Source organism: Nicotiana tabacum, chromosome 10 (genome assembly GCF_000715075.1).
Source record: "Nicotiana tabacum cultivar K326 chromosome 10, ASM71507v2, whole genome shotgun sequence".
Classification (NCBI taxonomy): domain Eukaryota; kingdom Viridiplantae; phylum Streptophyta; class Magnoliopsida; order Solanales; family Solanaceae; genus Nicotiana; species Nicotiana tabacum.
Window position 1 is genome coordinate 154370937 of NC_134089.1, and position 23315 is coordinate 154394251.

At 36.8% G+C, this 23315-nt stretch overlaps 1 protein-coding gene across 2 annotated transcripts; it reads right to left on the reverse strand.

Moving 5' to 3' along the window:
* Nucleotides 1-200: 200 nt before the first annotated feature.
* On the reverse strand, nt 201-19391 carry LOC107807960 (uncharacterized). 2 transcript variants are annotated; one of them, XM_075223417.1, is made up of 12 exons: nt 19243-19391; nt 18951-19022; nt 18145-18276; nt 16941-17792; nt 16609-16690; nt 16455-16531; nt 10645-11551; nt 10254-10555; nt 3427-3533; nt 2326-2476; nt 1053-1205; nt 201-857 (listed from the first exon to the last, which is right to left on the reverse strand). In XM_075223417.1, the coding sequence occupies exons 1-12, from the start codon at nt 19279-19281 to the stop codon at nt 723-725; spliced, it is 3009 nt and encodes a 1002-aa protein (XP_075079518.1). In that variant the 5' UTR covers nt 19282-19391; the 3' UTR covers nt 201-722. The 2 variants fall into 2 exon arrangements, with proteins under 2 accessions (XP_075079518.1, XP_075079517.1); XM_075223416.1 differs by having other exon boundaries at nt 10645-11554.
* Nucleotides 19392-23315: the final 3924 nt, after the last annotated feature.

Consider the following 23315-nt stretch of genomic DNA (forward strand, 5'->3'; position numbering starts at 1 on the left):
TAGGGATATCAAAAACTGCATTTATCAATGTTGTCAACAGGAGTAATTTACCAACTGTGTATCACTTCAAAATAAATTCAAACGAATTAAACAAGATAAAGAAATTTAAACAAAACGAATCGACAGTAAAATAAAGGGAAGTGTATGGAGCTAATATTCGAGTGTACAGATTCAAGCCTCAAATCAATCTATAAAGTAGCTTTTAGACTTAAAATGAACTTTTTATTTATCTTCGGGAATAGTACATTTTCCAAACAGAACATGTACATGTAGTAATATAGGCTTCTTACAGCAGAAACAGCATAATCCAGGAGGATGACTTACAACAACATATAACTTAACATATTTGATTGGTCTTCAGCATACAACATACAGCATATCCCTTCAAAGAAGCTAGGATGAAAATATCTGTCTTGAGCACCGATCACTGTTCTTGTCTTGTGCCTCAGCCCATCTGCCTAAATTAATGTTTTTGAACTAATCTTGCGCCTATAAACAAATATCAACACATACTCCTGAGGATAAATTATGTACACCTCAAGGAGGAGCAGACATTAAGCTGCTACACCATCAACAGCTACTTAGCATCCGAGCGAACCTGGGTTTCATATGTCAAGAAATGAAGTAACCCATGCGAGGTGATAACGTGAAGTTTCTCTTCATAGGGGTTGTACTAAGTAACTTCTGGCACAACACTAATACGTGCCCACAAAGAAGAGCATTTATATTTCTTGACTTAGACCTAGAGTATCAGGGAAATTTGGAAGCTTGAGAGTTGGTAACTTGCAGGATTTCGTCTTCTCTTTCAAGGGAAGGAGCTTTCCGAGATGTAAACTCCTTATGATCCAGTAAGCTGACTGCATAAAAGTGAAAGAAAAAAAAGTGTAGGTGGGAATGTAGAGCTGAAAAGAAGAGATTAAAATTCTACAAACCATCAGCATCAAGGCCCCTCAATACCTCACTTTTATGCAAGTTAGAGCTTAAGTGGATACTTTAGCTAAATATTTCAATTAACCAGCAAAACTAGGCAATTGAAGAAGGGTCTAACTAACCGTAATTGGTATTTTCCCCTCCGAGGCGCAGTGCTTCAGGTGACGTGATGCGCTACGCTCATTTTCAGTAACAATGACTCCCGTTACAATCTTCTCATCGTCACGATTTTGAACCAACTCCAGAAGCGTTTTGAAAACTTGCCCACCACCATGCTGAGGGACCCAGAAAGAAGAAAAAGGGGTATCATAACATGAAAGCTTGAATGACAACAACATAGCCTCTCTAGGAACACTATCACATGGATTTGACTGAGAAACTAAAGACCAACAAAGACAAGCAAGAGGAAATTTTGTAATGTTATTCTTGATAAGGATCACTTCATTGATATTGAAGTCATATAAATAACTAATTGTACAAGCAGTAATAGCAATAGACTAAGCTAAAAGAACAAAATTTCCAGATTATTTCAAGGATGTGGGAAGCGATATATTAGATTCTGGCAAAATTTTGACAGCGATCAGTTCACATCAAGCCGTGTCCTCTAATTTTTCCACGGGTAAAAAGTAGGGGCCCATAGAAGATTTTAGTGAGCTGGGGTTGAGCGAAACATAAATCAACTTCTTTTAGCAGAATCACCCAATTGGGTTTGATCAATTTTTTATTTTTAATTTCTTATGTGTTAGCAATTATAATATTAACTCCCTAAGGAATCAGGACCAAAGTAAAAGCATATCATTCACAAAACCTAATGAAGTATACTTAAGATAAGTAAGAATAATGTATCTAAGAAAAACTATCACCTATTACATGTGTCTATTAGATCAATATTTGATATTCTTTTATGTTGTTTGTTCAGGTCTTTGAGCTTAGAGACGTCTTTTTGGTCAGAAGAAAGTTCTGTTTGACGGTTTGACCCTACATTTGATCAACAGAGATGCTGTGGCGCTTGAATCAAAATGGAAAAACATGATAATTTGACGGGAATCTAAAGCTCCCGAGCAATGAATTTATCTTTCAGAGACAGTACAGTAATCAAAATATTCTTTTCTCTCTTTTCTTGGTGCCAACTTGGACACAGAAATTCTCAGATTATTGAACACAACCATAAGAGAACTTTGCCCTACTTGGTTTCTGTTATGGACTTATTATCAACAGAGACCTGAATAATTTTCTCTTTTATTTTTCATTTTGCTCTTATTGTTTTATGTTTTAGGAAACCTGGCACTTGATATAGTACAAGAAAAATGGTGAAGTAAGAGCTACTGAGCAAGAGAATTGCAAGAAAATAGAGAAGACAGCAAAGTTGTTGATTGACTTAAAAAACATAACTACCTTGATAATTTTGGCCATGTCAGTGCAGAAATTCTTTTCACCGTGAAGCATGATGCCTAGATTGTCAAAGATAGGGCTATGACTATTGCTTTTTACTAAACTTTCGACAGAAACACACAGTTTGCCAACACATTTTTTAACAGCCATGTACCTGAAAAAGTTAAGATGCAACTGATCATGAATAAGCAAGTAACCAGAATCAACTATTGGAACTACTCAAAAGGAAAATGTAACTTGTGCAGTCTAACACCCTTCATCATACTTTTCTTATGGAATAAGGAAAAGAACCATCACATAACATTAACATTAGCAAATATATAGAACTAACAGAAAAAGAAAAGGAACATGCATGCAGAAGATTTTTCAAATCACCAGGATCTTTTTATTTTCTGATAAATCAAATCAGCATGATCATTGAAATTGAGTACTTAATAACCGATTTTAACTGCTTCAGGATAACAAATTGAGTAGATTTAGTCCTTTGAGGGCCGTAGTTTAACATCTCTTAATCCTTAAGCAAACAATTTGGAGCTTTCAGAAACATAAATACAATACCTGACTTGTGTTTAAGCAGTAGCAACCATCCCCAACGTCATATATATGTTTTTGAATTCTTATGCAGATATCCTCCCTAAGAAGACTGAACCTAAGAATCACTTTTTATAGGTAACTATGACTCATTTTTTGAAGATGCACAAAAAAGGAAAAGGGTTAACAAGTTATCATTTATAAGCCATTCAAAGAAGCACGTTTAGACACAAAAGACAGTAAGATACACCTAATATCTGGAAGCATATTGTCTCCTGCTATAAGCTAGATAAGTAGGAAGAAAAGTTATCTTCTGAAAGAGGGAAAGACAACTTTCGTTTTTGGCATAGAGTTAATAGATACTACAGAACTGAATATAGTTTTTCCTGTTACCAGTGCCTTATCGATTGCTTAAACTATACATTGTAGAATGACAACATGAAATCAAGATTCTATAGAAGAATTATTGCCAGAAAAAGTGAACATTCCGTCATATATATAACTTATATAAAGGTGATAGCTGAAAAATCCATAAATTTGTTGGTGCCATCTTGGGCATGGGAGAAAACTTACTTTTCTGGTGGTAAAATGTGACCTTCACTAATTGAATCAGTAAGCCATTTAGGTTTAAGCATAAAGGCATTTACTGCACATCCATACAAGAACTTGATTGTTTGCAGCTGCAATAACATCAAATAACAACAACAATTTAGCTTAGATTGTCGCAAGTAAATTCAAGGATCATAGTAGCTTAAATGAATGACAGGAAATATACAGGCAGCAGGACAAGAAGCGGAAATCATACAAATCTAAGTTGTGGTTTTAGTATCTAAAGCTCCAAGGTCCAATTAATTCACTTAAGAGCAAAACAGCTCAAATTCATTTGGAAGTCAAGTTCTACAACTTAAACAGTCACCACAAAATGCTCTAGACATGAAAAAACAAAGTTCTGCCCAAGACGTATCAACCTTCCTGCCTTCATAATGCTTCATTATTTTTTTTGAATTGGTAACTATTGTATATATTAAAAACATCAGTACATAGGTTGCACCGAAAACCAGATTTACATGGAGAGGATTAGTAGATGTTCTAATTCGAGACCTAGTAAGATCCTAGTATGTCTATGATTGTCAATGTATCTTCTATGTAAATCTGTTTGCACCAAAAACAAAAAAGAAGAATACAATTGAGTTTGATCTTTTGCACTGGATTGCTTCTATCTTCAAAACATCTATTGTTCCTTTCCCTCCAAACTGTCCACCAGATACAAGCCGGGACAGTCCTCCATCTATCTCTACTAGTTGCTTCAACTCCAGCTTCTTCCCAGCTATAAAGGACATCTTTAAGCCTATATGGCATTGACCATGAAATACCCCTAAGACTAATAAAGATTTTCCATAGTTAGTCTGTAATCTTGCAATGTAGAAACAAATGTGTGACAGTTTCAGCATTTTCCCCGCACAGAAAACAACTTGAGCACAGAGAAATTCCCTTTTTTATGAGATTATCCTGGGTTAATACCGCCTCCTTTGCTAGTAGCCAAGTGAAGCAAGCTACCTTGTATGGAATCTTTGTTTTCCATATATGTTTCCAAGGCCATGGGTCCACCTGTTGATTATTATGATTCAAAATCTTATATGCATCCTTCACCCGGTAAATCCCTTTGTTATGCCTCTTCCACCAAAGTGAATCAAAACCTTCCTGTAATCCTTTAAATGCTTCCAGCTCTTTGTAAAGGTCAGCTAATCTTGTTATCTCCCAGTCATTCAACTGTCTTCTTAGAGCGATTTCCCATCCTTGATGACTCCTCATATCAGCTACTGTCTTTTGCTGGTTTTGTGCTAAACCAAACATATCGGGGTATCTTTCCTTAAAGCTTCCGTTTCCTAACCAATTATCATTCCAGAATGATGTGTTCCTTCCGTTGTTCACTCTTATGGAGGAGTGATTCTTCATTATAGGCCAAAGTTCTCTGATGGATTTCCACACACTTACTCCATATGATGTTCTGACTTTTTTTGACACCCAGTTATTTTCCTCACCATACTTTGCTTTGATCACTTTGCCCCATAAAGATTGGGGTTCTTGAGAGTACTTCCATAACTATTTCATTCTAAGAGCCTTGCTATGATTCTTCAAATTCCTTATTCCTAAACCACCTTGTTTTTTATCCATTGTGAGTGTCTTCCATTTAACTAAATGGAAGACCTTTTTCTCCTTATTACCTTGCCAAAGGAATGATCTTCGTAGTTTGTCCAATCTCTGTAAAATGCCTGCTGGAATTGTGAACAAAGACATCATATAAGTAGGAAGTGAGTCTAATACTGAGTTGATTAGAACTAGCCTGCCCCCCAAAGATAGGTATTGTGATTTCCATCTTGACAGCTTCTTCTCACACTTTTCTATGACTGAAATCCAGATTTCTTTTGATTTGGATCTTGCACCAAGAGGCATCCCAAGGTAAACAGTTGGTAGAGACCCAACTTCTCCTCCCAATATCTGTGTCAGTTGCTCCATGTTGTTAACTTCATTAATGGGAAAAATATTGCTCTTTCTCCGGTTGATGTGTAATCTTGAGACTCCCTCAAATAAGACCAAAATGATTCTTAGGAATCTAAGTTGGTCCTTTTCGGCATCACAGAAGACTAGAGTATCATCAGCATATTGGAGATGTGTGATTTCTAGATTGTTTGCCCCACTCCTGTTTACCTCAAAGCCTTTAACTCATCCACTGACTTTAGCCGTTTTGATCATGTTGTTCAATCATTCCATGGCTATAATGAATAGAAAGGGAGATAAAGGATCACCTTGTCTTAGACCTCAGTGCGAATGGAAAAAACATTTAGCAGATCCATTTATGAGAATGGAGAATTTTACAGTAGATGTGCAAAATTTCATCCATCTATTCCATTTCTGCCCAAAACCCATTAGTTCTAACATTCTGAGTAGGAAGCTCCAATTTACATGATCATAGGCCTTCTCAATATCTAATTTGCATAAGATTCCAGGTTCCTTCTTTTTTATTCTTGAATCCACAGCTTCGTTGGCAATCAACACAGCATCTATTATTTGTCTTCCTTTGATGAAAGTCATTTGTTGAGCATCGACAATTTTCCCTACCACCCTCTTAAGTCTTTCGGTTAAGACTTTTGAGAGCAATTTGTAGAAGCTCCCTATCAGACTGATTGGTCTGAAATCTCTCAATTCTTTCGCACCTGTCTTCTTTGGAATCAAAGCTATATATGTTGCATTGAAGTTTTTCTCAAACATCTCCTGAGAATAAAAGTTGTTGAAGGCCTCCATGATGTCTTCCTTCAAAATGTCCCAACAATTCCTGAAAAAACCCATTGTGTATCCATCCGGACCTGGGGCCTTGTCACTTGCACACATCTTCAGACAGGTCAAAACTTCTTGTTCCTCAAAGTTACTCTGTAAAAACTCCCTTTCTGATTCAGAAATTCTTGAGCTATTTTCGAAATTGACCGTTGGTCTCCACTCTTCAGGTTCTTTGTATAACTCCTTGTAGAATTCAGTTATCTCAATCTCTATTCTGTCTGGATCCTCGACTACTTCCTGTCGAATCATTAGTTGATCAATGTTGTTGTTTCTCTTGTGTGCATTTGCAGTACGATGGAAAATTTTTGTATTCCTGTCCCCTTCTTTGAGCCATAGAGCTCTTGATTTTTGTCTCCATACAATTTCTTCATTCTTGAGTTGTTCCTCAATCTCCATTAGAGTAGTTGCTTTCCTCACTGATTCCTCTTCTGTCAGCGCTCTTAGTTATTGTGTTGTCTCAAAACCTGCTAGTTGACTTAGCAATTTTGATTTTTGCAGTCCCAAATTACCTTCATAAACTCTGCTCCATTCTTTTAGCTTGCCCTTGAGAGCTTTTAACTTGCAAGCTAAAATGTAATCTGGTCTTCCTGGGAATTCAAAAGATGTCCACCAGTCTCTAATTCTGTCATCAAAACCTTCCACATTCAGCCACCAATTTTCAAACTTAAAGTATGATTTAGCTTGTTCCCACTCACCACAGTATAGAACCACAGGTGAATGGTCCGAAATCAACCTTTGTTGGATAGTTTGCTTGATGTTTCTGAAGCGTTCATCCCATTCTTCTGAAATGAGAAATCTATCGATTCTTGAAGCGGCTGTATGATTGTCCCCTTTGAACCAAGTATAGTAGCCTCCTTCAAGTCGTAGATCTATCAACTCCATATCTTCTATAAAATCCGAGAATTCCACCATCGCTTTGGACCTCCTTGAACATTCCCGTTTTTCAGAAGGGTACCTTGTAACGTTAAAATCGCCACAAACCGCCCAAGGACCTTCCATCAATCCCCTCACTGCACCAATTTCTCTCCATACTATTTTCCTTTCTATTCTACAATTTGGAGCATACACTCCTGTTATGTGACATTGAAAATTCTGTAAAAGAGCCTCGAACTTGCAAGTCAAAGTGTATGCACCAGTCTATAACACCTCCCCTTTTCCATACTCTGCAATCCCATAATAACAAAATCCCCCCTCTCGTGCCGCTAGCTTCTAATCTTGCATACCTCACCCATCTACCACCCCATATTTGATTGACTATTTCCTTGATATCCCCCTCCACTTTTGTCTCTTGCATGCATATAATGTCTGCCCTCCAGTTCTGCACTTGACTTTTTATGATCTCCCTTTTCTTCTTGTCGTTTAATCCCCTTACATTCCAGGAAATTACTTTGATCTTCATATTGAAATGATTGATAGATCTCTTCCCCTACTCCTTTTCCCGTCACTCTTGAATTTGACATCAAACGAAGTTAAACCTTTTAATTCCAATGATCCTTTGAATCTTTGTTTCTTCACCTCCAACTCTGTCTCCACCCTTCTAACTTGTCTACAACTGTCAATTTGCATTAACAACTCCAATGCTTCTTCTTCATGGCCTTGAAAATCTACTCCAAACATTTTCCCCAATTTGATCATATTTTGATGGACCCATAGTGTTGCATCCATGTCTTTATCCATTAATGGATTGTGTTGCTGAACTGCTATAGGATTCACCTCCTCGATTTCCTAATCTTAGATAGAGCTAAAGTGTTTTAGTTGTACCAAAGCACTTCCAACTTGATCTTCCCCCATATTTGTGTTTGTGCTCTGCTCCCCTGCCTTCTGTTCCAGTCTTGCTATCTCTGCTCCACCTTCTAGCTGACTACAACTGTTAAGTGTTGCCTTTGGCATACTTTCAAGGTTTTCATTGGGGATTGGGTCCCCTGGAGTGGACTCTTTTGCCCCCAGGTAAGAAGGTCCTCCCATTTCCTCAATACAAGGCTTCAGCCTAATATCATCAGAAAACTCACACGAGAGATCATTAAAAATGACTTGTGCAGCCAAGTCGGAGTCATAGGATTTCAGCTCGTTTTTTGTCGCTTTACTGCTCTGATTCATCGAACTCGAACCTTGTGTAAGTTGCACATTTGCCTTTCCTTTATCAGTGTTTTGCAATATGGTGCACCCCACTAGATTGTTCAAATATCTCTCTATTTCAAAACATTGTTCGTTTTCTTGCATCTTCAGCTCATATCTTGTCTGTCTTTCAGCCCAGATTGGAATGAAAAATTTGATACCGTCTCTTTCAATCCCAACCTCATTGGGAGTCTTTCTGCCATCACCAACAATTTTAATTCTTGCCCACTTAAGATGATTTTTGAGATCAGTTTCTTCTTCAGTAGCTATCCATCCCCCACAGAGATCTCCTATTTCTTTGAAGATCTTTTGTGACCATAGATGTAAAGGAATCCTCATGGCTCTAATCCAGCATGTTTCCTCAATTTGTGAGTTTGGAATGCATCCAGCAGTATGACTCCACCATTCCAGATGAAGCTTGAACTTTTTCCAACTCCATTCTCCTTGCATAATCTGCTCTGCCATGAATCTGTTTGGAAATTCAAAAAGAAACATGTTGCCTGTCATTTCATACATGTTTACTCCATATGCTTTGTTCCATGACGCACAAGCCCATCGCCTTATGTCTGCTAAAGTGGGTCTCTCGTTGATTTCTTCCCCAAAAAACCCGACAATGCATCTTTTTAGTAGACCAGAATCCTCGCTACCTGTCGGTTCCACAACAGAGATATCTCCATTCTTTATGCTGACCTTTGCCTCTCGAAGGGTATTGGATTGCCATTTACTCTCCTTGATTGCTTTGACATAAGGGTAGTTGTCCACAGTGATTCTAGGTGGGGCTGTGGGATTCATTTTGGGGGTCTGATGTATGAATCTTTCTATCTTAGCTGCTATGTCTTTCCAACCTGCATTCAAAGCTAACTCTGGAATTATAATAACAGACCTCCCTTCTCCCTTCAGTAACAGAATGCTCATGAATCTTCCATGAACGTTGAATTTCCTGGTACAGAAATGTTCTGTCATATGTTCCTTGTACTTCCATCGCTTCACTAAATTCATTTGATCTGTCGATGCTTCTTTAAGTACAAAACAAATCCATTCCATTGCCTTTCTGCCCATGGATGAACGTCTCATCATGTTGCTGCTTCTCTCCACCCATTCGAACCATACATCTTTGTTGGAATTCCATCTGGTGATGTCAAAAGATTTGAATCATGCGTTGAAATAAATTCGGTTGTCTCCCATATTGTACCACCCAGCTGCTCAGGTTATGGAAATTATAAGGAGTGTTTGATGGTAATCACAGTTGAGCTGTTGATGTAAAAGATACTGAAATCTGGACTAAACAGAGGTTCCCTGCTCCCCGGAAAAAATAAAAGTCGTCAAAAATCTGAAAAAATTGTACAGACTTGGTCGGAATTATCAGTAGAGGAAGCTGTCCAAAAGAAATTTTTTGAAACCCTGCCGGAAAAGGGCTCACACGCCCGGCGCGTGGCGACTAGGTTGCCGGTAGGTGCCGCGCGTGGTGGCGCGTGGCAGCTTCTTCGTCGGAAAAATTTCAGTGGAGTGGTCGGAATTCTGTGGGCTTTCTAATGGTGTTCATGGAAACCTAAAATTCCTTGTTCCCAGGCTCCTCGGGGAGTGTGCCTGAGAGCTTGACAATAGAGAGAGAAAATAGATCTCTGAATCTACAAGAATTATATTTGCGACGAAAGAAGGAACTCTTTTGTGGAACTTTAATGAGATTGGGAGGGGTTTGTTTGCTAATATTACTCTCTTCGGTTTGAGGACATCTAGTTCTCCTTTATTGTAACCATCTCTATATCTGTCATTCAATTAAACCAGCCAAGACGCAGTAGTAAGTCATTGGACATTGTTTTACATACGAACAATGTAAAACCTTGATGTAGTATCAATTTACTGGGGATGAAGAGCAAACAGAAATACATTGTTCTAATTTAGTAGATATGAATTGAAATGCCAAAATAAAAGCATAGAAAATGACCGACCTTCTTTGAACAAAGAACAACAGGAACTGCCTGAGTCTTAAGTCCCTTGCATCTCTGACCCCTATTAACTGAAGGAGAGGGGATATCAGAGAGAACTATGCCACCATAATTCTTGATTAGGTCTTCAAGTTTCTTCTCTCGCTGCCTAAAAAATCCTGTCACTAAGAATTCTATATTTTTGAACATCGATCTTCTACCAACTCTAACACAAGAATTTGTTAGACGCTTCTTGAGTTCCTGAGTTCTTGACTCCAAATGTGAAGTTGGAAGTCCCAAATTTCTAGCAGCTTTGGGCGCCTGACCTGCAAAAATGAAGGTGAAGAAAGAAGTGAATTTGTGTCCTTTCTCTTTGGAAAACACTAGGTCAAATTCCAAATTACAATTTACTAACGAGATTTTAGTGCAACGTGTGACTTTTTAGGCTCCTTCCTCCGTTGAATCTCAGTTTCAGTTTCTGAAAAGCGAACACGCTTTCTTTTTGGACACTCTATACTAGCTTGATCTTCTCTTGTTTGCTTTCTATCCTTTCCCATCCCAAAATCATGTTGAAATGCTTTTGAAACTTGGAAACGACGCCGTGATCCAGGGTTCAATATAAAGGGTGAGCTTGTATTTGTGGGCATAGCCACTGTGAATTCATTCATGTCTCTTGGAGTATCATCACCATTTCCCTTTTTGTTTGTCATTTGAGCTACTGGCTTTAGCATTGGTACATCAGTTCTTCCCAATGAAAATGATGTATCAAAACAATACGCTTTCTCTGAAGAAGTCCCATTGCTAGGGAGTACGCTATAAGTTCTTAGAGAGGTTACTTCTCGGTGAACTGGGAGATGCATCCCTTCTCTATTAATCTTCGGAGTGGTAAGCTGTTTCCCATGAACCACCTGATTATCAAGAACCGAGTATTTCTGCAATTTTGTAGCGCATTCAGTTGTGGAACCAAAGCGCTGTTGTTTTTCATCCTTTACATGATTGTATGCAGCTGAAGGAGAAGACAGATGGTCAGACGATAAACTGCACGGAACAACAGAACATAGGTTATCATCTAAGGATAGATTTGAGGATCTTGCAATGTCCTGAGAGAGCAGTATCATCTCCTTTCCTTTGTTACATAAACCTTCAGAAGGTATACTCAATTGAGAAGCAACGATGACCCTTTCATCCTGTTTTTGTGCGACGAAGGAGCTCTGATCTGGAGCTATGTCAGCTGATTCAGAGAAATAACTTGTCTCGCCAACAAAAGGTTCAGGAATAATTTTGATAGCTTTGCATTTGGCTTGATTAGAGGAGTTTACTTCCTTCTAAAGAGCAGAGCAAGACAAGAAGGAAAACAGAAGATTAGGTACATCTGACTAATGTAACTAGGGAGTATGATCCAACAATAACATAATGAGATCCACAAACTCAAGCAATAGCAGTATAAGAATTTCGAGAACATGCCATTATAAAAGCAGCCATTATAATGTAAGTCCTGAGTTCTTCATTATAACAAGATTGGTGACAATATTAAAGACAAGACACTAATGTAAAACATTGGCCGTAACAAAGAAGTGACATCTACATGAACATGTTCAAATAAATGATGACCCTCAAAAATATGTAGCATAAACTATAGCCTGCAAATGTAAACTATAGGTGTTAAACGGGCCGGGTTGACCCGGTTCCGGACTGGCCCAGGCCGGTTAAACCCGAAACTGGCCCGGCCCGGTTAAAGGGGGCTGGGCTGGGTAGGAGGGGTAGAGGGGGTTGGTCCGTTTAGAATTTTAAAACGGGTAACCGGATCGGTTGAACCCGGTCCAATGAACAGTTACCCTTACCGGGTTAACCGGCCCGGTACAACAGCTAGAATTTTTTGTTTTGTTTTGTTTTTAAATTATCGAAATAGGTGGGCCCCACTGACCGTTGGCAATGGTCAGACCTTGAATTGGTCCGTTGGCCAATGGAAAAATTGCACAAATAGCCTTTTTTTTAAATTTTTAACCCTTTTTCAATTTACAAAACTAACCTTCTCTAAAAAATACCTCCCCCCCCCCCCCCTCTTCTTCATTTCTTCACTCAATACTCATTTCTCAATCTCAATTTCTCTCATTCTCCAATTTGCAAGACTTCAAGTCTTCAATTCATCTTCTAATTTTATTTGGCTCTCTTTTCTTGAATTTAATTTATCGTGTTTTATCATTCGGAATTTGAAGTTTGAACAATTGAAGTTCAAAATTGAAATACTTGTTTGATGTTTGTTCGTGGTAACATCGGAATTGCGTAATCAAGTGCTCAATTTATTGTCGAATTCGGTGCACTCTCTCCAACTCTTTCTCTTATTTACTATTTTAATTGCATATTTAATTTTAGCTTATACTTTAATTTTTACAATATATTTAATGCTGCTAAAAGAACGTGTAAAAGAGTTACTGGTAGGGAAAATAAAAAAAGAGGTAGTCCTTCAGCATCTGGTAGTAATAGTAATAACCCATTATCATTTTCACATGTTCCGAAACATCGCCTAATGATAATATAGATATAGATTATGAACAATTACAAGAAGATTTTGGAATAGAAGATAATGAAATAGGAATGGAAGATGAGATACCAGCTACACCTACTAGTGCTGGAGCTGGTAGTGTTGGAGTTGCTACAAGGAGTGGTGGTCGTGCCACTAGTAGTAGACCATCTGTGACTCCGACTACTAATCGTAGAAAAAGAAGGTTTGGAATTTTTTTGAAATAATAGAAGGTACTGATAGAGTTAAATGCAAAATTTGTAAATGTGATTTTAAACATTTGACTGGAGGAAATTTAGGGGGGACTGGGACGCTTAGTAGACATATGAGAACTGAGCATCCCATAGAATGGGGCGCTGATGGTGATGGAAATCAAACAACTATTAACCCCACTACTGGAGGTCTAGTGAAATATGATAAAATGAAGGATAGTGAGAAGTTAGCAAAAATGATTGCTTTGGGTTGTCTACCTTTTTCTTTTGCTTCTTCATCATATCTTATTATGTATATTCAAAGGATTTACAATCCTTTATTTAAAGGTATCCCTAGAAGTACTTATAGAGCTAATATCTTTAGACTTCATGGACAATATCAAATATACATACGCTATTTTTTTAGCCACCTTCCTTTTAGAGTTTCTCTAACTTCTGATATTGGCCATGCTGTTAATGGAAATGATTATTTGACAATTACATGTCATTGGATAGATGATACTACTTGTATGCAAAAACGTTATCGCTTTTAGATATGATGAAGATCAGAGTCATACTGCTGCGTTTATAAGTAGTACTATTTGTGAAGTTGTTGAATTTTATAATCTAAAGCAAATGGTATTGTGTATGTCTTTTGATAATGCTTCTAACAATAATGCCGCAATTTCAATATTAAAACTGCATTTGCAACCACCTCTTGATCAAATTTTTCATGTTAGGTGTGCATGTCATGTTTATAATTTAATTGTTAGGCCTTGATTTATTTTCAACTGAGATTACTCATGTTAGAAGAGCAGTTGGTGTTATTCAAGAAAATAATAGACAATCTAGAATAAATGAATTTAAGAATAAGTGTGTCCAGTATAACCTTAAACCCAGATTCATGCCAGACGAAATTGTTACTAGATGGAATTATACATATATATATTTTTAAAATGTTGCCACAAATATAGATTCCCAATAACTGAAGTTGCTAATGCGCATTGTACTGATCCAAACCGTATGTTAACAACTAGTACTTGGGAGGTCATTAGTGATGTTAAATTTTTACATAAATTTTATACAGCTACTGTTGAGTTTTCTGGAGCATATTACTCTATTGTTACTATGGCTTTAGTACATATAGCTGAAATTTCTTTTCTACTCTCTGAATTTAAGAATAAATAAAAATATAAGGATGTTGTTGAAAAAATGCAAGCAAAATTCAAAAAATATTTCTTTCCAATTCCTCCGATTTACTTAATTGGTGCAGTTTTAAATCCTTCTATTAAGATGTCTGATTGTCACCAATTAATGAATGCTTTATATACTTATATGGAGATTGGACCAATTGAAACCCCAAATTTATATGTCTCTATGAACAAGCTAAATGATTATTTACAACAATTATATAATTATTATGCAAATGTAATTGATGATGATGCTCGTGTTGTAGGCAATGTTAATCCCACTATGCACTGTACCACTTCTGCTACTGTGGATGATGAAGAAGGCCTTGATAGTTTTAATATTTTTTCTACATTTTCTAACACTCAAACCAGTAGCAGGAACATTGATGAACTTCAATTCTACTTGCAGAAGCAAAAAGAGTCTCGCACAAAGGAATTTTCACTGTTGGGATGGTGGCATGAGAATGGAAAGCAATTTCCTGTTCTTTTCGCTATGGCTCGGGACGTGCTGAATGTGCCAATTTCTATTGTTGCATCGGAGAGTGCATTTAGCCAAGCAAGACAACAACTTGGAGACACCCGTCACTCTTTGGGAAGCAATGTTTTGGAAGTTTTAGTATGTTTCAGAGATTGGATTAGATCGGAACGAAGAAATCAAGGACGTGAAGATGTTGATAGCCCAGAAGACGAGGAACTTGGAGATATATTAACACATGGTAACCCATCCGAATTTAACACTCCAGAAGAAGGTCAATCAGTTCATATTGATTATGAAGTACTAAGGCAATGCAAAACCTTTGAATTACTTGTTGTTAAAAATGTAAATCTTTCAATTTGTAAGTTTAAATTATGAAATAAATGTAGCACTTGCAACAAGTGCATTTTTTTCTCATCTTCCTTGTATTTTTTATGTTAATACTTTGTACTAATATAACCTACAATAGTTATACAAAATTCCAAAAAAAAAATTAAAAATACACTAAACCCGGCCCGGCCCCCTCAACCCGTAACCCTTACGGTTCAATTTTTACCCGGTTGAACCCGAACCCGTTAAACCCGTTAAGAACCAACCCGGAACCGGCCCGGACCGTAACCCGTATGGGTCCAAAAAATAGCGGCCCGGCCCGGCCCACCCGTTTAACACCTATAATGTAAACTCCCACTGTTAAGAAAAATAATTTTACTTTAATTAATCATCAAATTATGTAAAACAACCCAGTATAATTGCATGTGTTTGAAAAGGCATACTTCATGACAAGCAAGGAAAGCACTCCTTGGGCATTAACTTTCAAATGACTGGATACTCAAGGCAATTCTCAGCGTGTCAGCAGGTTTTACAGTCCAAAATTGAAAAAAGAACGTAAAAAAGAAGAAAAATGAATTTGTCATTAATATCGTGCAGTAGAACCCTGAGCCAAGCTAAATTAAATTTTGTTTCTCCTTTTTCTTCTCTTCTCCCTGGTTTTCCTCTTTCCTTTCTTTCCCTAATCTATTAGTGGTAAGAACAGCAAGTGAAGAGATCTTACTTATCAAGAAAAAGCGAACAGAAAGTGAAGAGAAGATAAATTAACAATCAAAGCAAGATAACAAAGAAAGACCAAGAGATGAGATGCAATGCTGAAAGGCAAACCCCAAATTCAGATAGGACATGCACTGCTATGATATCTTTTGGCAGTGGCATGGCATCTAGTACTAGTGAAGCTCTTCTTTTCCTATGCTACTAAGAAAATTATTATGGTTTATTTCATTAAAAAGAAAATTTTCGCTACTGTATGTCTTTCATGCTTATCAATGTTATCATGTCCAATGATCATACCCTCATTTTTCCATTGGATTCTGAAAATCGGGTTCAAAAAGTGATCTGATTTGAGAACGTAAGGATAAAAAGAAATAGAAGATAAAAAGAGACTCAATTTTGCTATCTAGATGTGTCCTAGACCATCACTACAGCAGTGAGGTGTGACCCTAATTTATATGAGTAATGTTAGTATTGACTAATGGATTGAAGGCAACTGACATAAAATCTAGTAATTTAGGAAACAGAATCAGAGTAGTATTCTTTAATCTGTTGCATCTGTATCAACGCCAATAATCAACTCATTCATTGGTAATAACAAGGAGAATATGTAGAGAGAGAGAGAGAGACTAAATTATGCAACAAAACAGACAATTCTTAAGCATACTTGTGCTTCTTTCAAGTGATGAAGGATCACTGAGGCTTTGGATTTACGAAAAAATAAGCGCTGCTTTAATTATAGAATATGTCACATAAAAAGTGTTGACAAAGGAATCGGTGATACGGGATGTACTTGAATGTACTGACCTTCAAACAAGTCCAACCACCAAACCAACGACTTTCGAATCTTTTGGGAACTACTTTAAGTAATTCATCACCTTCTCCTGTAAGGATGAAATGCATAATCAGATATGAACACGCTTCCAATGGAATGCAAAGGAAGCAACGAAAAATATGTTACCTGCAACATTATAGTTCTTAACAGAGGGTGAATCCATAGATGCTTTAAATGCATGTCTTTCCAAGACAGGAAAATTGACAATCTACATAACAAGATAATGTCAAGGCCCAAACTAATTCATAGCTAAAAAGTAAGAAAATCAACCAAGTAAAATGAAACGGAACAATCATTGATATGGAAAACTACATGAAGATAGGAAACTCTCCTTACGGCAGTGTGATTAATTATTTACTAGCATATTCAGGTCAGTTTGCCAAAATTCAGGTATGTTCTATCTTTATTAAGTAGTTTCCCATTTTTGTCACTGCTGAAGCTGAACCAATAGGGGTTACCTGGTTCAAACTATCTGACAAGTGATCATTCCCACGTGCCATAGGGGTGATCTCTAAACCCAAATGCTGATCCCTAGTTAGCTTTCTCTGCCCATCATTGCTAAAAGATCCAAATCTTTCATCCTCTTTCAACTGGAACTCACTCTCAATATCTTTTAAGTATGGCTTAATAAAGCCATCTCCTGGCTGAAGAATGTCTATTCCATGAGGAACTGCTCCTTCGTCTCCGAATTCTCCATTACGTCTTTGATTTTGTGAGGCAAGAGTATCTTTAACATAAGACACATTTAAGTCGTGGAAATGCAGATCAGCAGAATCACTAGCAGATAGCCCCACATCTTGAAATGCAGCTTCCATTCTCAAATCTTCTGAGTCTGAAAGAAAATCAATTTCAGATGTCTCCTCAGTATCACAATGACAGCTTTCATGACTCTCATTCCAAGCTTCCAGCCGTGCTTGTTTCACCTGGAGTGCAGCTTCCAACACAGTTGAAGCCGGAATTCTTTTTGAAAATGATTCAGTTTTGAACACCTCATGAATAACCAGTGCTTCAGATGCAGCAATCGACAATTCAACTGCATCATCCGTGTGATTGACTTCGCATAAGCTGACATTTCCCCCTTGCCCATCCCCTTTGTTCATATCATTAGATCCATTGCCTAATGCAGCAAAGTTGTCCACTTTCAATTCCTTAGCCTTCCCTTCAGGAATAATCGGGATTTGAACACACTGAACTGACAGAGCATGATTGGACTGAGTCCTTTCTGCTTCTGCTTCAGATATATTTTCAAGTGTACTTGGCAGGTTCTTTGAGCTACAATCCAATGACAGATGAAGATGAAATTGAACCACCTTAAAAAACAAAGTAACATAGAGCTAGTTAAGGACTGGATTGGTAACACGTTGGATTAAGCATCATGCAAGTGGTGCCAAAAACCAATTCTGCAACATTCACTATCTTGTTTATTTGAAGAGAGAAGGAGAATATGAATCAATCTAATAATCTAACTCAACCACAAATTGCAGACTAGTTTGGTCGCCTATATCAATACTCTATATCCATTCCACTCCAGTTGTGGCCAATTTGGTTTCCGATTGTAAGACAAATTGGGAGGTCTCTAAAACTAACACCATGAAATAACTCACATTAAATGCAAAGAACTTTCGAGCAATTTATTAAAATCAAGAGTTCCCTGCAGCTTACATTATCAATTGATTGAACCAAACTGAGTGGTGAACTATCATCTCCGGATAAGAATAGATGGCAACTCTTATATCCACCTTCTTGTGTTGTTTGTGGATGGGACGCTACTGCATTATGTTGCTGGATCAATTCCTACAAATAGACCAAGGAGCCAGTTGATTTTTCCTGTGGCACACAAGTCTTATTTGGGAAAATTAGAAATTTGTAGACCATGTAAAAAATATGAAGTGACAACTAATGATACACTTCTAGTAAATTTGTAAGCAAATAATCAATTTGTCTTACCTCACAACATGATTATTAGAGCAAACAAGATCAAAACCATCAGCTTAATATTGAAACTTATTGCACCTCACTTTTGCACCTTTCTTTCTTTCACGTTGGTTCATCATTTAGTTTACAGTGCAATACATGATGCTGATAAAGGTACTACATCTACATTTTTCTCCATGTTTATGCATTAGTTATATGGTACAAGCTAAAAGCTTTAGTATTGTTCCAACCATCTTAAGTTCTCAGTAATATAAAAATCTAACCCAAAATATTACATTTCAGGCAGTGCATTGTTCTTCTAGATGGCAAGCTCAGCTCGTGAACTTTTATCAAAATAATACTTTGTATCATTTTCACAAGATATATATATATATATATATATATATATATATATATATATATATATATATATATATATATATATATATATATATATATATATTGATACTTTTCTTTTACTTGATTTTTCAATAACCCCACAAATAAGCCTTTTTGATTTAGAAAAAAAAGAGAGACAAATTTAAAGATAGTACCTCCACATGTTGGTCAGATAATTTAATTTCCACATCATGTTGCTGAAGCCAGCCGGGAAGCCAAGCAGCCTCCTACATCAATCAATTGTTCAAGTCAATTAATCCCCCTTTTCACTTTATTTCGATTTCTTTTCAAATTATTGAGCTTGCGAGTGGTGATTGAAACTGAAACTTCGCATAGATTCTGATTTTGGTATAGGCATAGCTTATTGAATTTTCAGTATGCATAAAACTTCAAAAAATCGCGAAAAAAAAAAAGAAAGAAAAAATAGTGATGGATTGGAAGGCATACCTCAGAGAATTGAGGAGGACGAAACCCTAGCAAGCTCATTGAATGCAATCACTCTACTCTATTCACCCAATGAGCTATCACTGTGAGCAGGAGCAGAAAAATGCACAAACCCGCGCCAGTTTTTCTTCGCGCCAAAAACCTAAAGGGGGACTTTTGCATTGGGCCTCGGCCTTTACACATAAATTGGGCCAAGTTATGAGTTAGCGCGCTAGCTTTACGGCCCAATAAGCCCAGTTTACACTTTCTTTTTCTTTTTAATTTTACTTTCAGACTTTTTTCGAGGATGTTTTTTAAAATATTTTCTCTTAAAAAAAATAAAGATGAAGTACGAAATGGACCAACTTTGGAAGTTTATTACCAATTTCGTTGTCTTCAACTAAAGCAGAAGGAAGTGAAGAAAATGCTTGGAAAGATGTGGGTGAAAAAAAAAACGCAAACTTTACTGGCAAAAATGTGAACAAGAAAATGAAAGGGGTATGCCAGAAGAAAGGAGACAGAAAGCAATATGATAATATTAGTATATGGAATTTGAAGTTGTATTTGGGTATAAATTTTATTGGGAAAAATTGAAGTTTGCAAATGAAAATTATTATTTCATTTGAATTACTCTTCAAAAGACCACAATTTATATCGTAAGTTTAAAATTTAAAAGTAACCTAGATGGAAGGTAATTCTTTTACCACCAAGGAGGATGGTGAAATATTAATATTGCTCCATTTTTAATAACAGTTTTGGATTCGTAAAAATTTTAAACGTCAGTTTTTACTATGCAAAAAATGGTTAAACAAAAAGAGAAAAAAACTATCAGCTAAATGCCTAAAATACATCAAATTGGTGATGTATGGGATCTTCTTTATCACGCTCCCAAACTTGTTTTACATAAGTGCCAAATGACTTGTCGGTTACAAGATTTTTCACGAAATAATCGTTCATCTAACCGCTTAAGCTAAATATAACTGATGAATATATAATTTATTTGTAGCTTGTATATAATTATATTTAATTAATATATAATTTATGTATGCTTACTCGCAAAAATAAACCGTGAATGCAACTTGTTATTTAGGTAAAGATCCCAAATTTCATTTGGGTGCTAGTGCTACATATTACATAAAGAATATATATATTCCGTTTCAAAGAATTTGGTTTCTATTGTATCCGACAGCAACAACTCAACCTCCACATCTCCGTTTTCACACACTTTACTTCTCCTATTTATGCCGACAGATCAAGAATTGTCATGAGATTTTATATGCTAATAGTGTATAAGATTCTGTTTTACACTATTAGGTCAATTGATGTATAATATTTAATATATTAATTTTATAACAAAATCGGTATACTAACTAAAAAAAGAGTAATAACTACTATAATAGATTAAATTATACCTTTAATGCAAAAAAAAATCTAAACTATTAGTTATATAAAAATTAAGTTGTATATTTTGTCCTACGTATCACTTGAGTGTAAGATTATACTTTTTTTATAAGTTCTTTCCTTTGAACTTTTCTCTCTTCATTATTGACGGAGCTATATATTAAACACTAAAAGCTCACCTGCACCCTAAAAAAAAAACAAGAAGGAATTTTTTCTACGTATAAGTGTTGTTATTATGCTATTTTTGAGTCAAGAGGTCTATCGAAAATATCCTTTCTACCTTCACAAGGGGTAAGTGTATGGGTCAAAATTAGATCAGAGAAATTCGACACGAGAATACATAAGGCCGAGGCAGACAGGCCGTGGTCGGACAGTCACCAATTGGCCGTGGTCGGACAGTCACCAATTGGCCGAGGTCGGACAGTCATCAATTGTCCGAGGTCGGATAGACCGAGGTCGGACAGTCATAATTAAGGCCGAGGTCGGACACTCACCAATAATGCCGAGGTCGGGCAGTGATGAAACAACTAGTTTGCTTTGGAATACTCAAAAGGAATATTCTACCGAATTTCCTCTAAATTGTACCTTTTTTTAGGATTTTCTATGAATACCCCCTTATAAATATAAGGGGAGGACTTCCCAAAAAAGGGGCTCTCCCTCTCCCTCTCTCTAGAAAATATGTAAACATACCTCTCTGGAGGATATGTGATCTCATACCTTCATCGGATCCAAAAAGGTTCCTAAGGTTCTCATATTTGTCTATCATTCGTCTTTATTAAATGAAAAGAGATCCGTCTCACTAAAGATTGGGTGAATCTTTTCCTTTATTTACATTTTATTGCCACTTAATGTTACTTAATGCATCTTTCTTTATGCTATTAAACCTGGCCATAATCACAGCCAATATTTATACTCGGCTATGTTTTTCTATTCATATTATTCATCTCGGATCTAGAGTTAATTATCTTTAACTAGGATTTACTCTTTCATTTTCTTTGATTGATTTGTTCAAAAAGGTTCCGATATCTTTTGAGTCAAATAATTTGGCGCCATCTGTGGGGATATTCTAGTTAAAATTTTAGTTTCCTTTAGATCTAAAATTCATTTCCAACTATGGAGCGTCTTTAGGGAAGCCAAACGAATTTGATACACCAAATAGTTTTTGTATTTGGTGCTTGTGCAAATGAGATACTAAAGAGTATTATATATTAAATATTACGTTAGCCAAGGGTTTGTTGCCTGGATTTCTTGGGCATTTAGCACACAAGTATCATGAAATGCTGATAGTCCTACACATTTAAATATTGTGATATTTTTTGGTTGGGAGTGCATTCGATTTGGCTAAAAATATGGTAGATTTTGTATTTCTTGTATAAAAGAAGTGATGAACCTGATTCTGTCACAGCATACTTCTAATTTGTTGCCATCATACTTTAGACATTGTTAATTTTCGGGGTGTAAGAACGAGAAAACAAAGACACTTTTATATGACTTCTTGCATTATCAAGGAGACGACAGGATTTTTATAAAGAGAAGCAGAGGTTATATATCCTACTAATTCCAAATCTTGAATTCGCTTCGCAAAGATGAAAAGATGGTTTCTTTCTATATATAAGTGCTTATTTGTGAATGACAACCCAAATTTTACAGTACGACTACTACTGTTTTCCTAGTCCTCGGCCATTTTTGATGATGTGAAAGGACAACCCCGCAAACGTCAATGAAATAAAGCTTAACAACAACACACATTTCTATCATTTAATTAATGCTCTACACTTTTCACTTTTTTCTATTAAGTACACTCCACTACTATCCATAACAATTGATGTCTTCCTTGCAAATTTTAGTTTATTCCTTCTTTACAGTGGCCCAACATTACATTTGGCAGCTAAATTACCACGGTTGAGAGGTGTGGTTCTGCACAGTGGCGTCCTTTTCAGGCCTTCGTGTGCTTTGCCATGCCAACTTCACTTTTTTCTTTGACATTTACAAGGACTGAAACTAGCTCTCAAGTATGGAGCACGGCGAATCATCCTCCGATATGACTCACAACCCGTCGTCAACCAAGTCATAGGGACTTTCCAAATAAAAGAACAAAGGCTACGAAAATATCAGGTAGGAATTCATAAGCTACTGCCCGAGTTTGACGAGTGTCAACTCGATCAAATACCCTGAGCACAAAACATCGAAACAGACGGCCTTGCCAAATTGGTAGTGGCCATTGAAAGCATAATCGGAGAAGGTAACATGATCAAACTGAGGTAACGAATGTTTTATTTTGTTTTAACTAACTATTTCTCCAAGTGGAATAAAAGTAGGGGCAGTCATCCGAGAAACGCGTCGTATTCTCCAATGCAAGCAAAATTAAGCAAACCGGGACTCACCAAGAAATGCAGAAGCTAAGCAAACTGGGACTCCACCAGGGAACACCCCTACGGCCAAGGGCCATCGCCAAAAAAGAAGAGTTCGACCTCAATCGAACGGCGAAGGGTTAATATTTCGATAAGTTCGAAATAACACCCTTTAAGGCCAAGGGCCTTCGCCAAAAAGAAGAGTTCGATCTTGATCGAACGACAACCGGTTAACATTTCGATAAGTTCGAAATAACACCCTTTAAGGACAAGGGCCTTCGCCAAAGAAGAAGAGTTCGCCCTTGATCGAACGATGACGGGACCTCGATCGAACGACGATGTGTT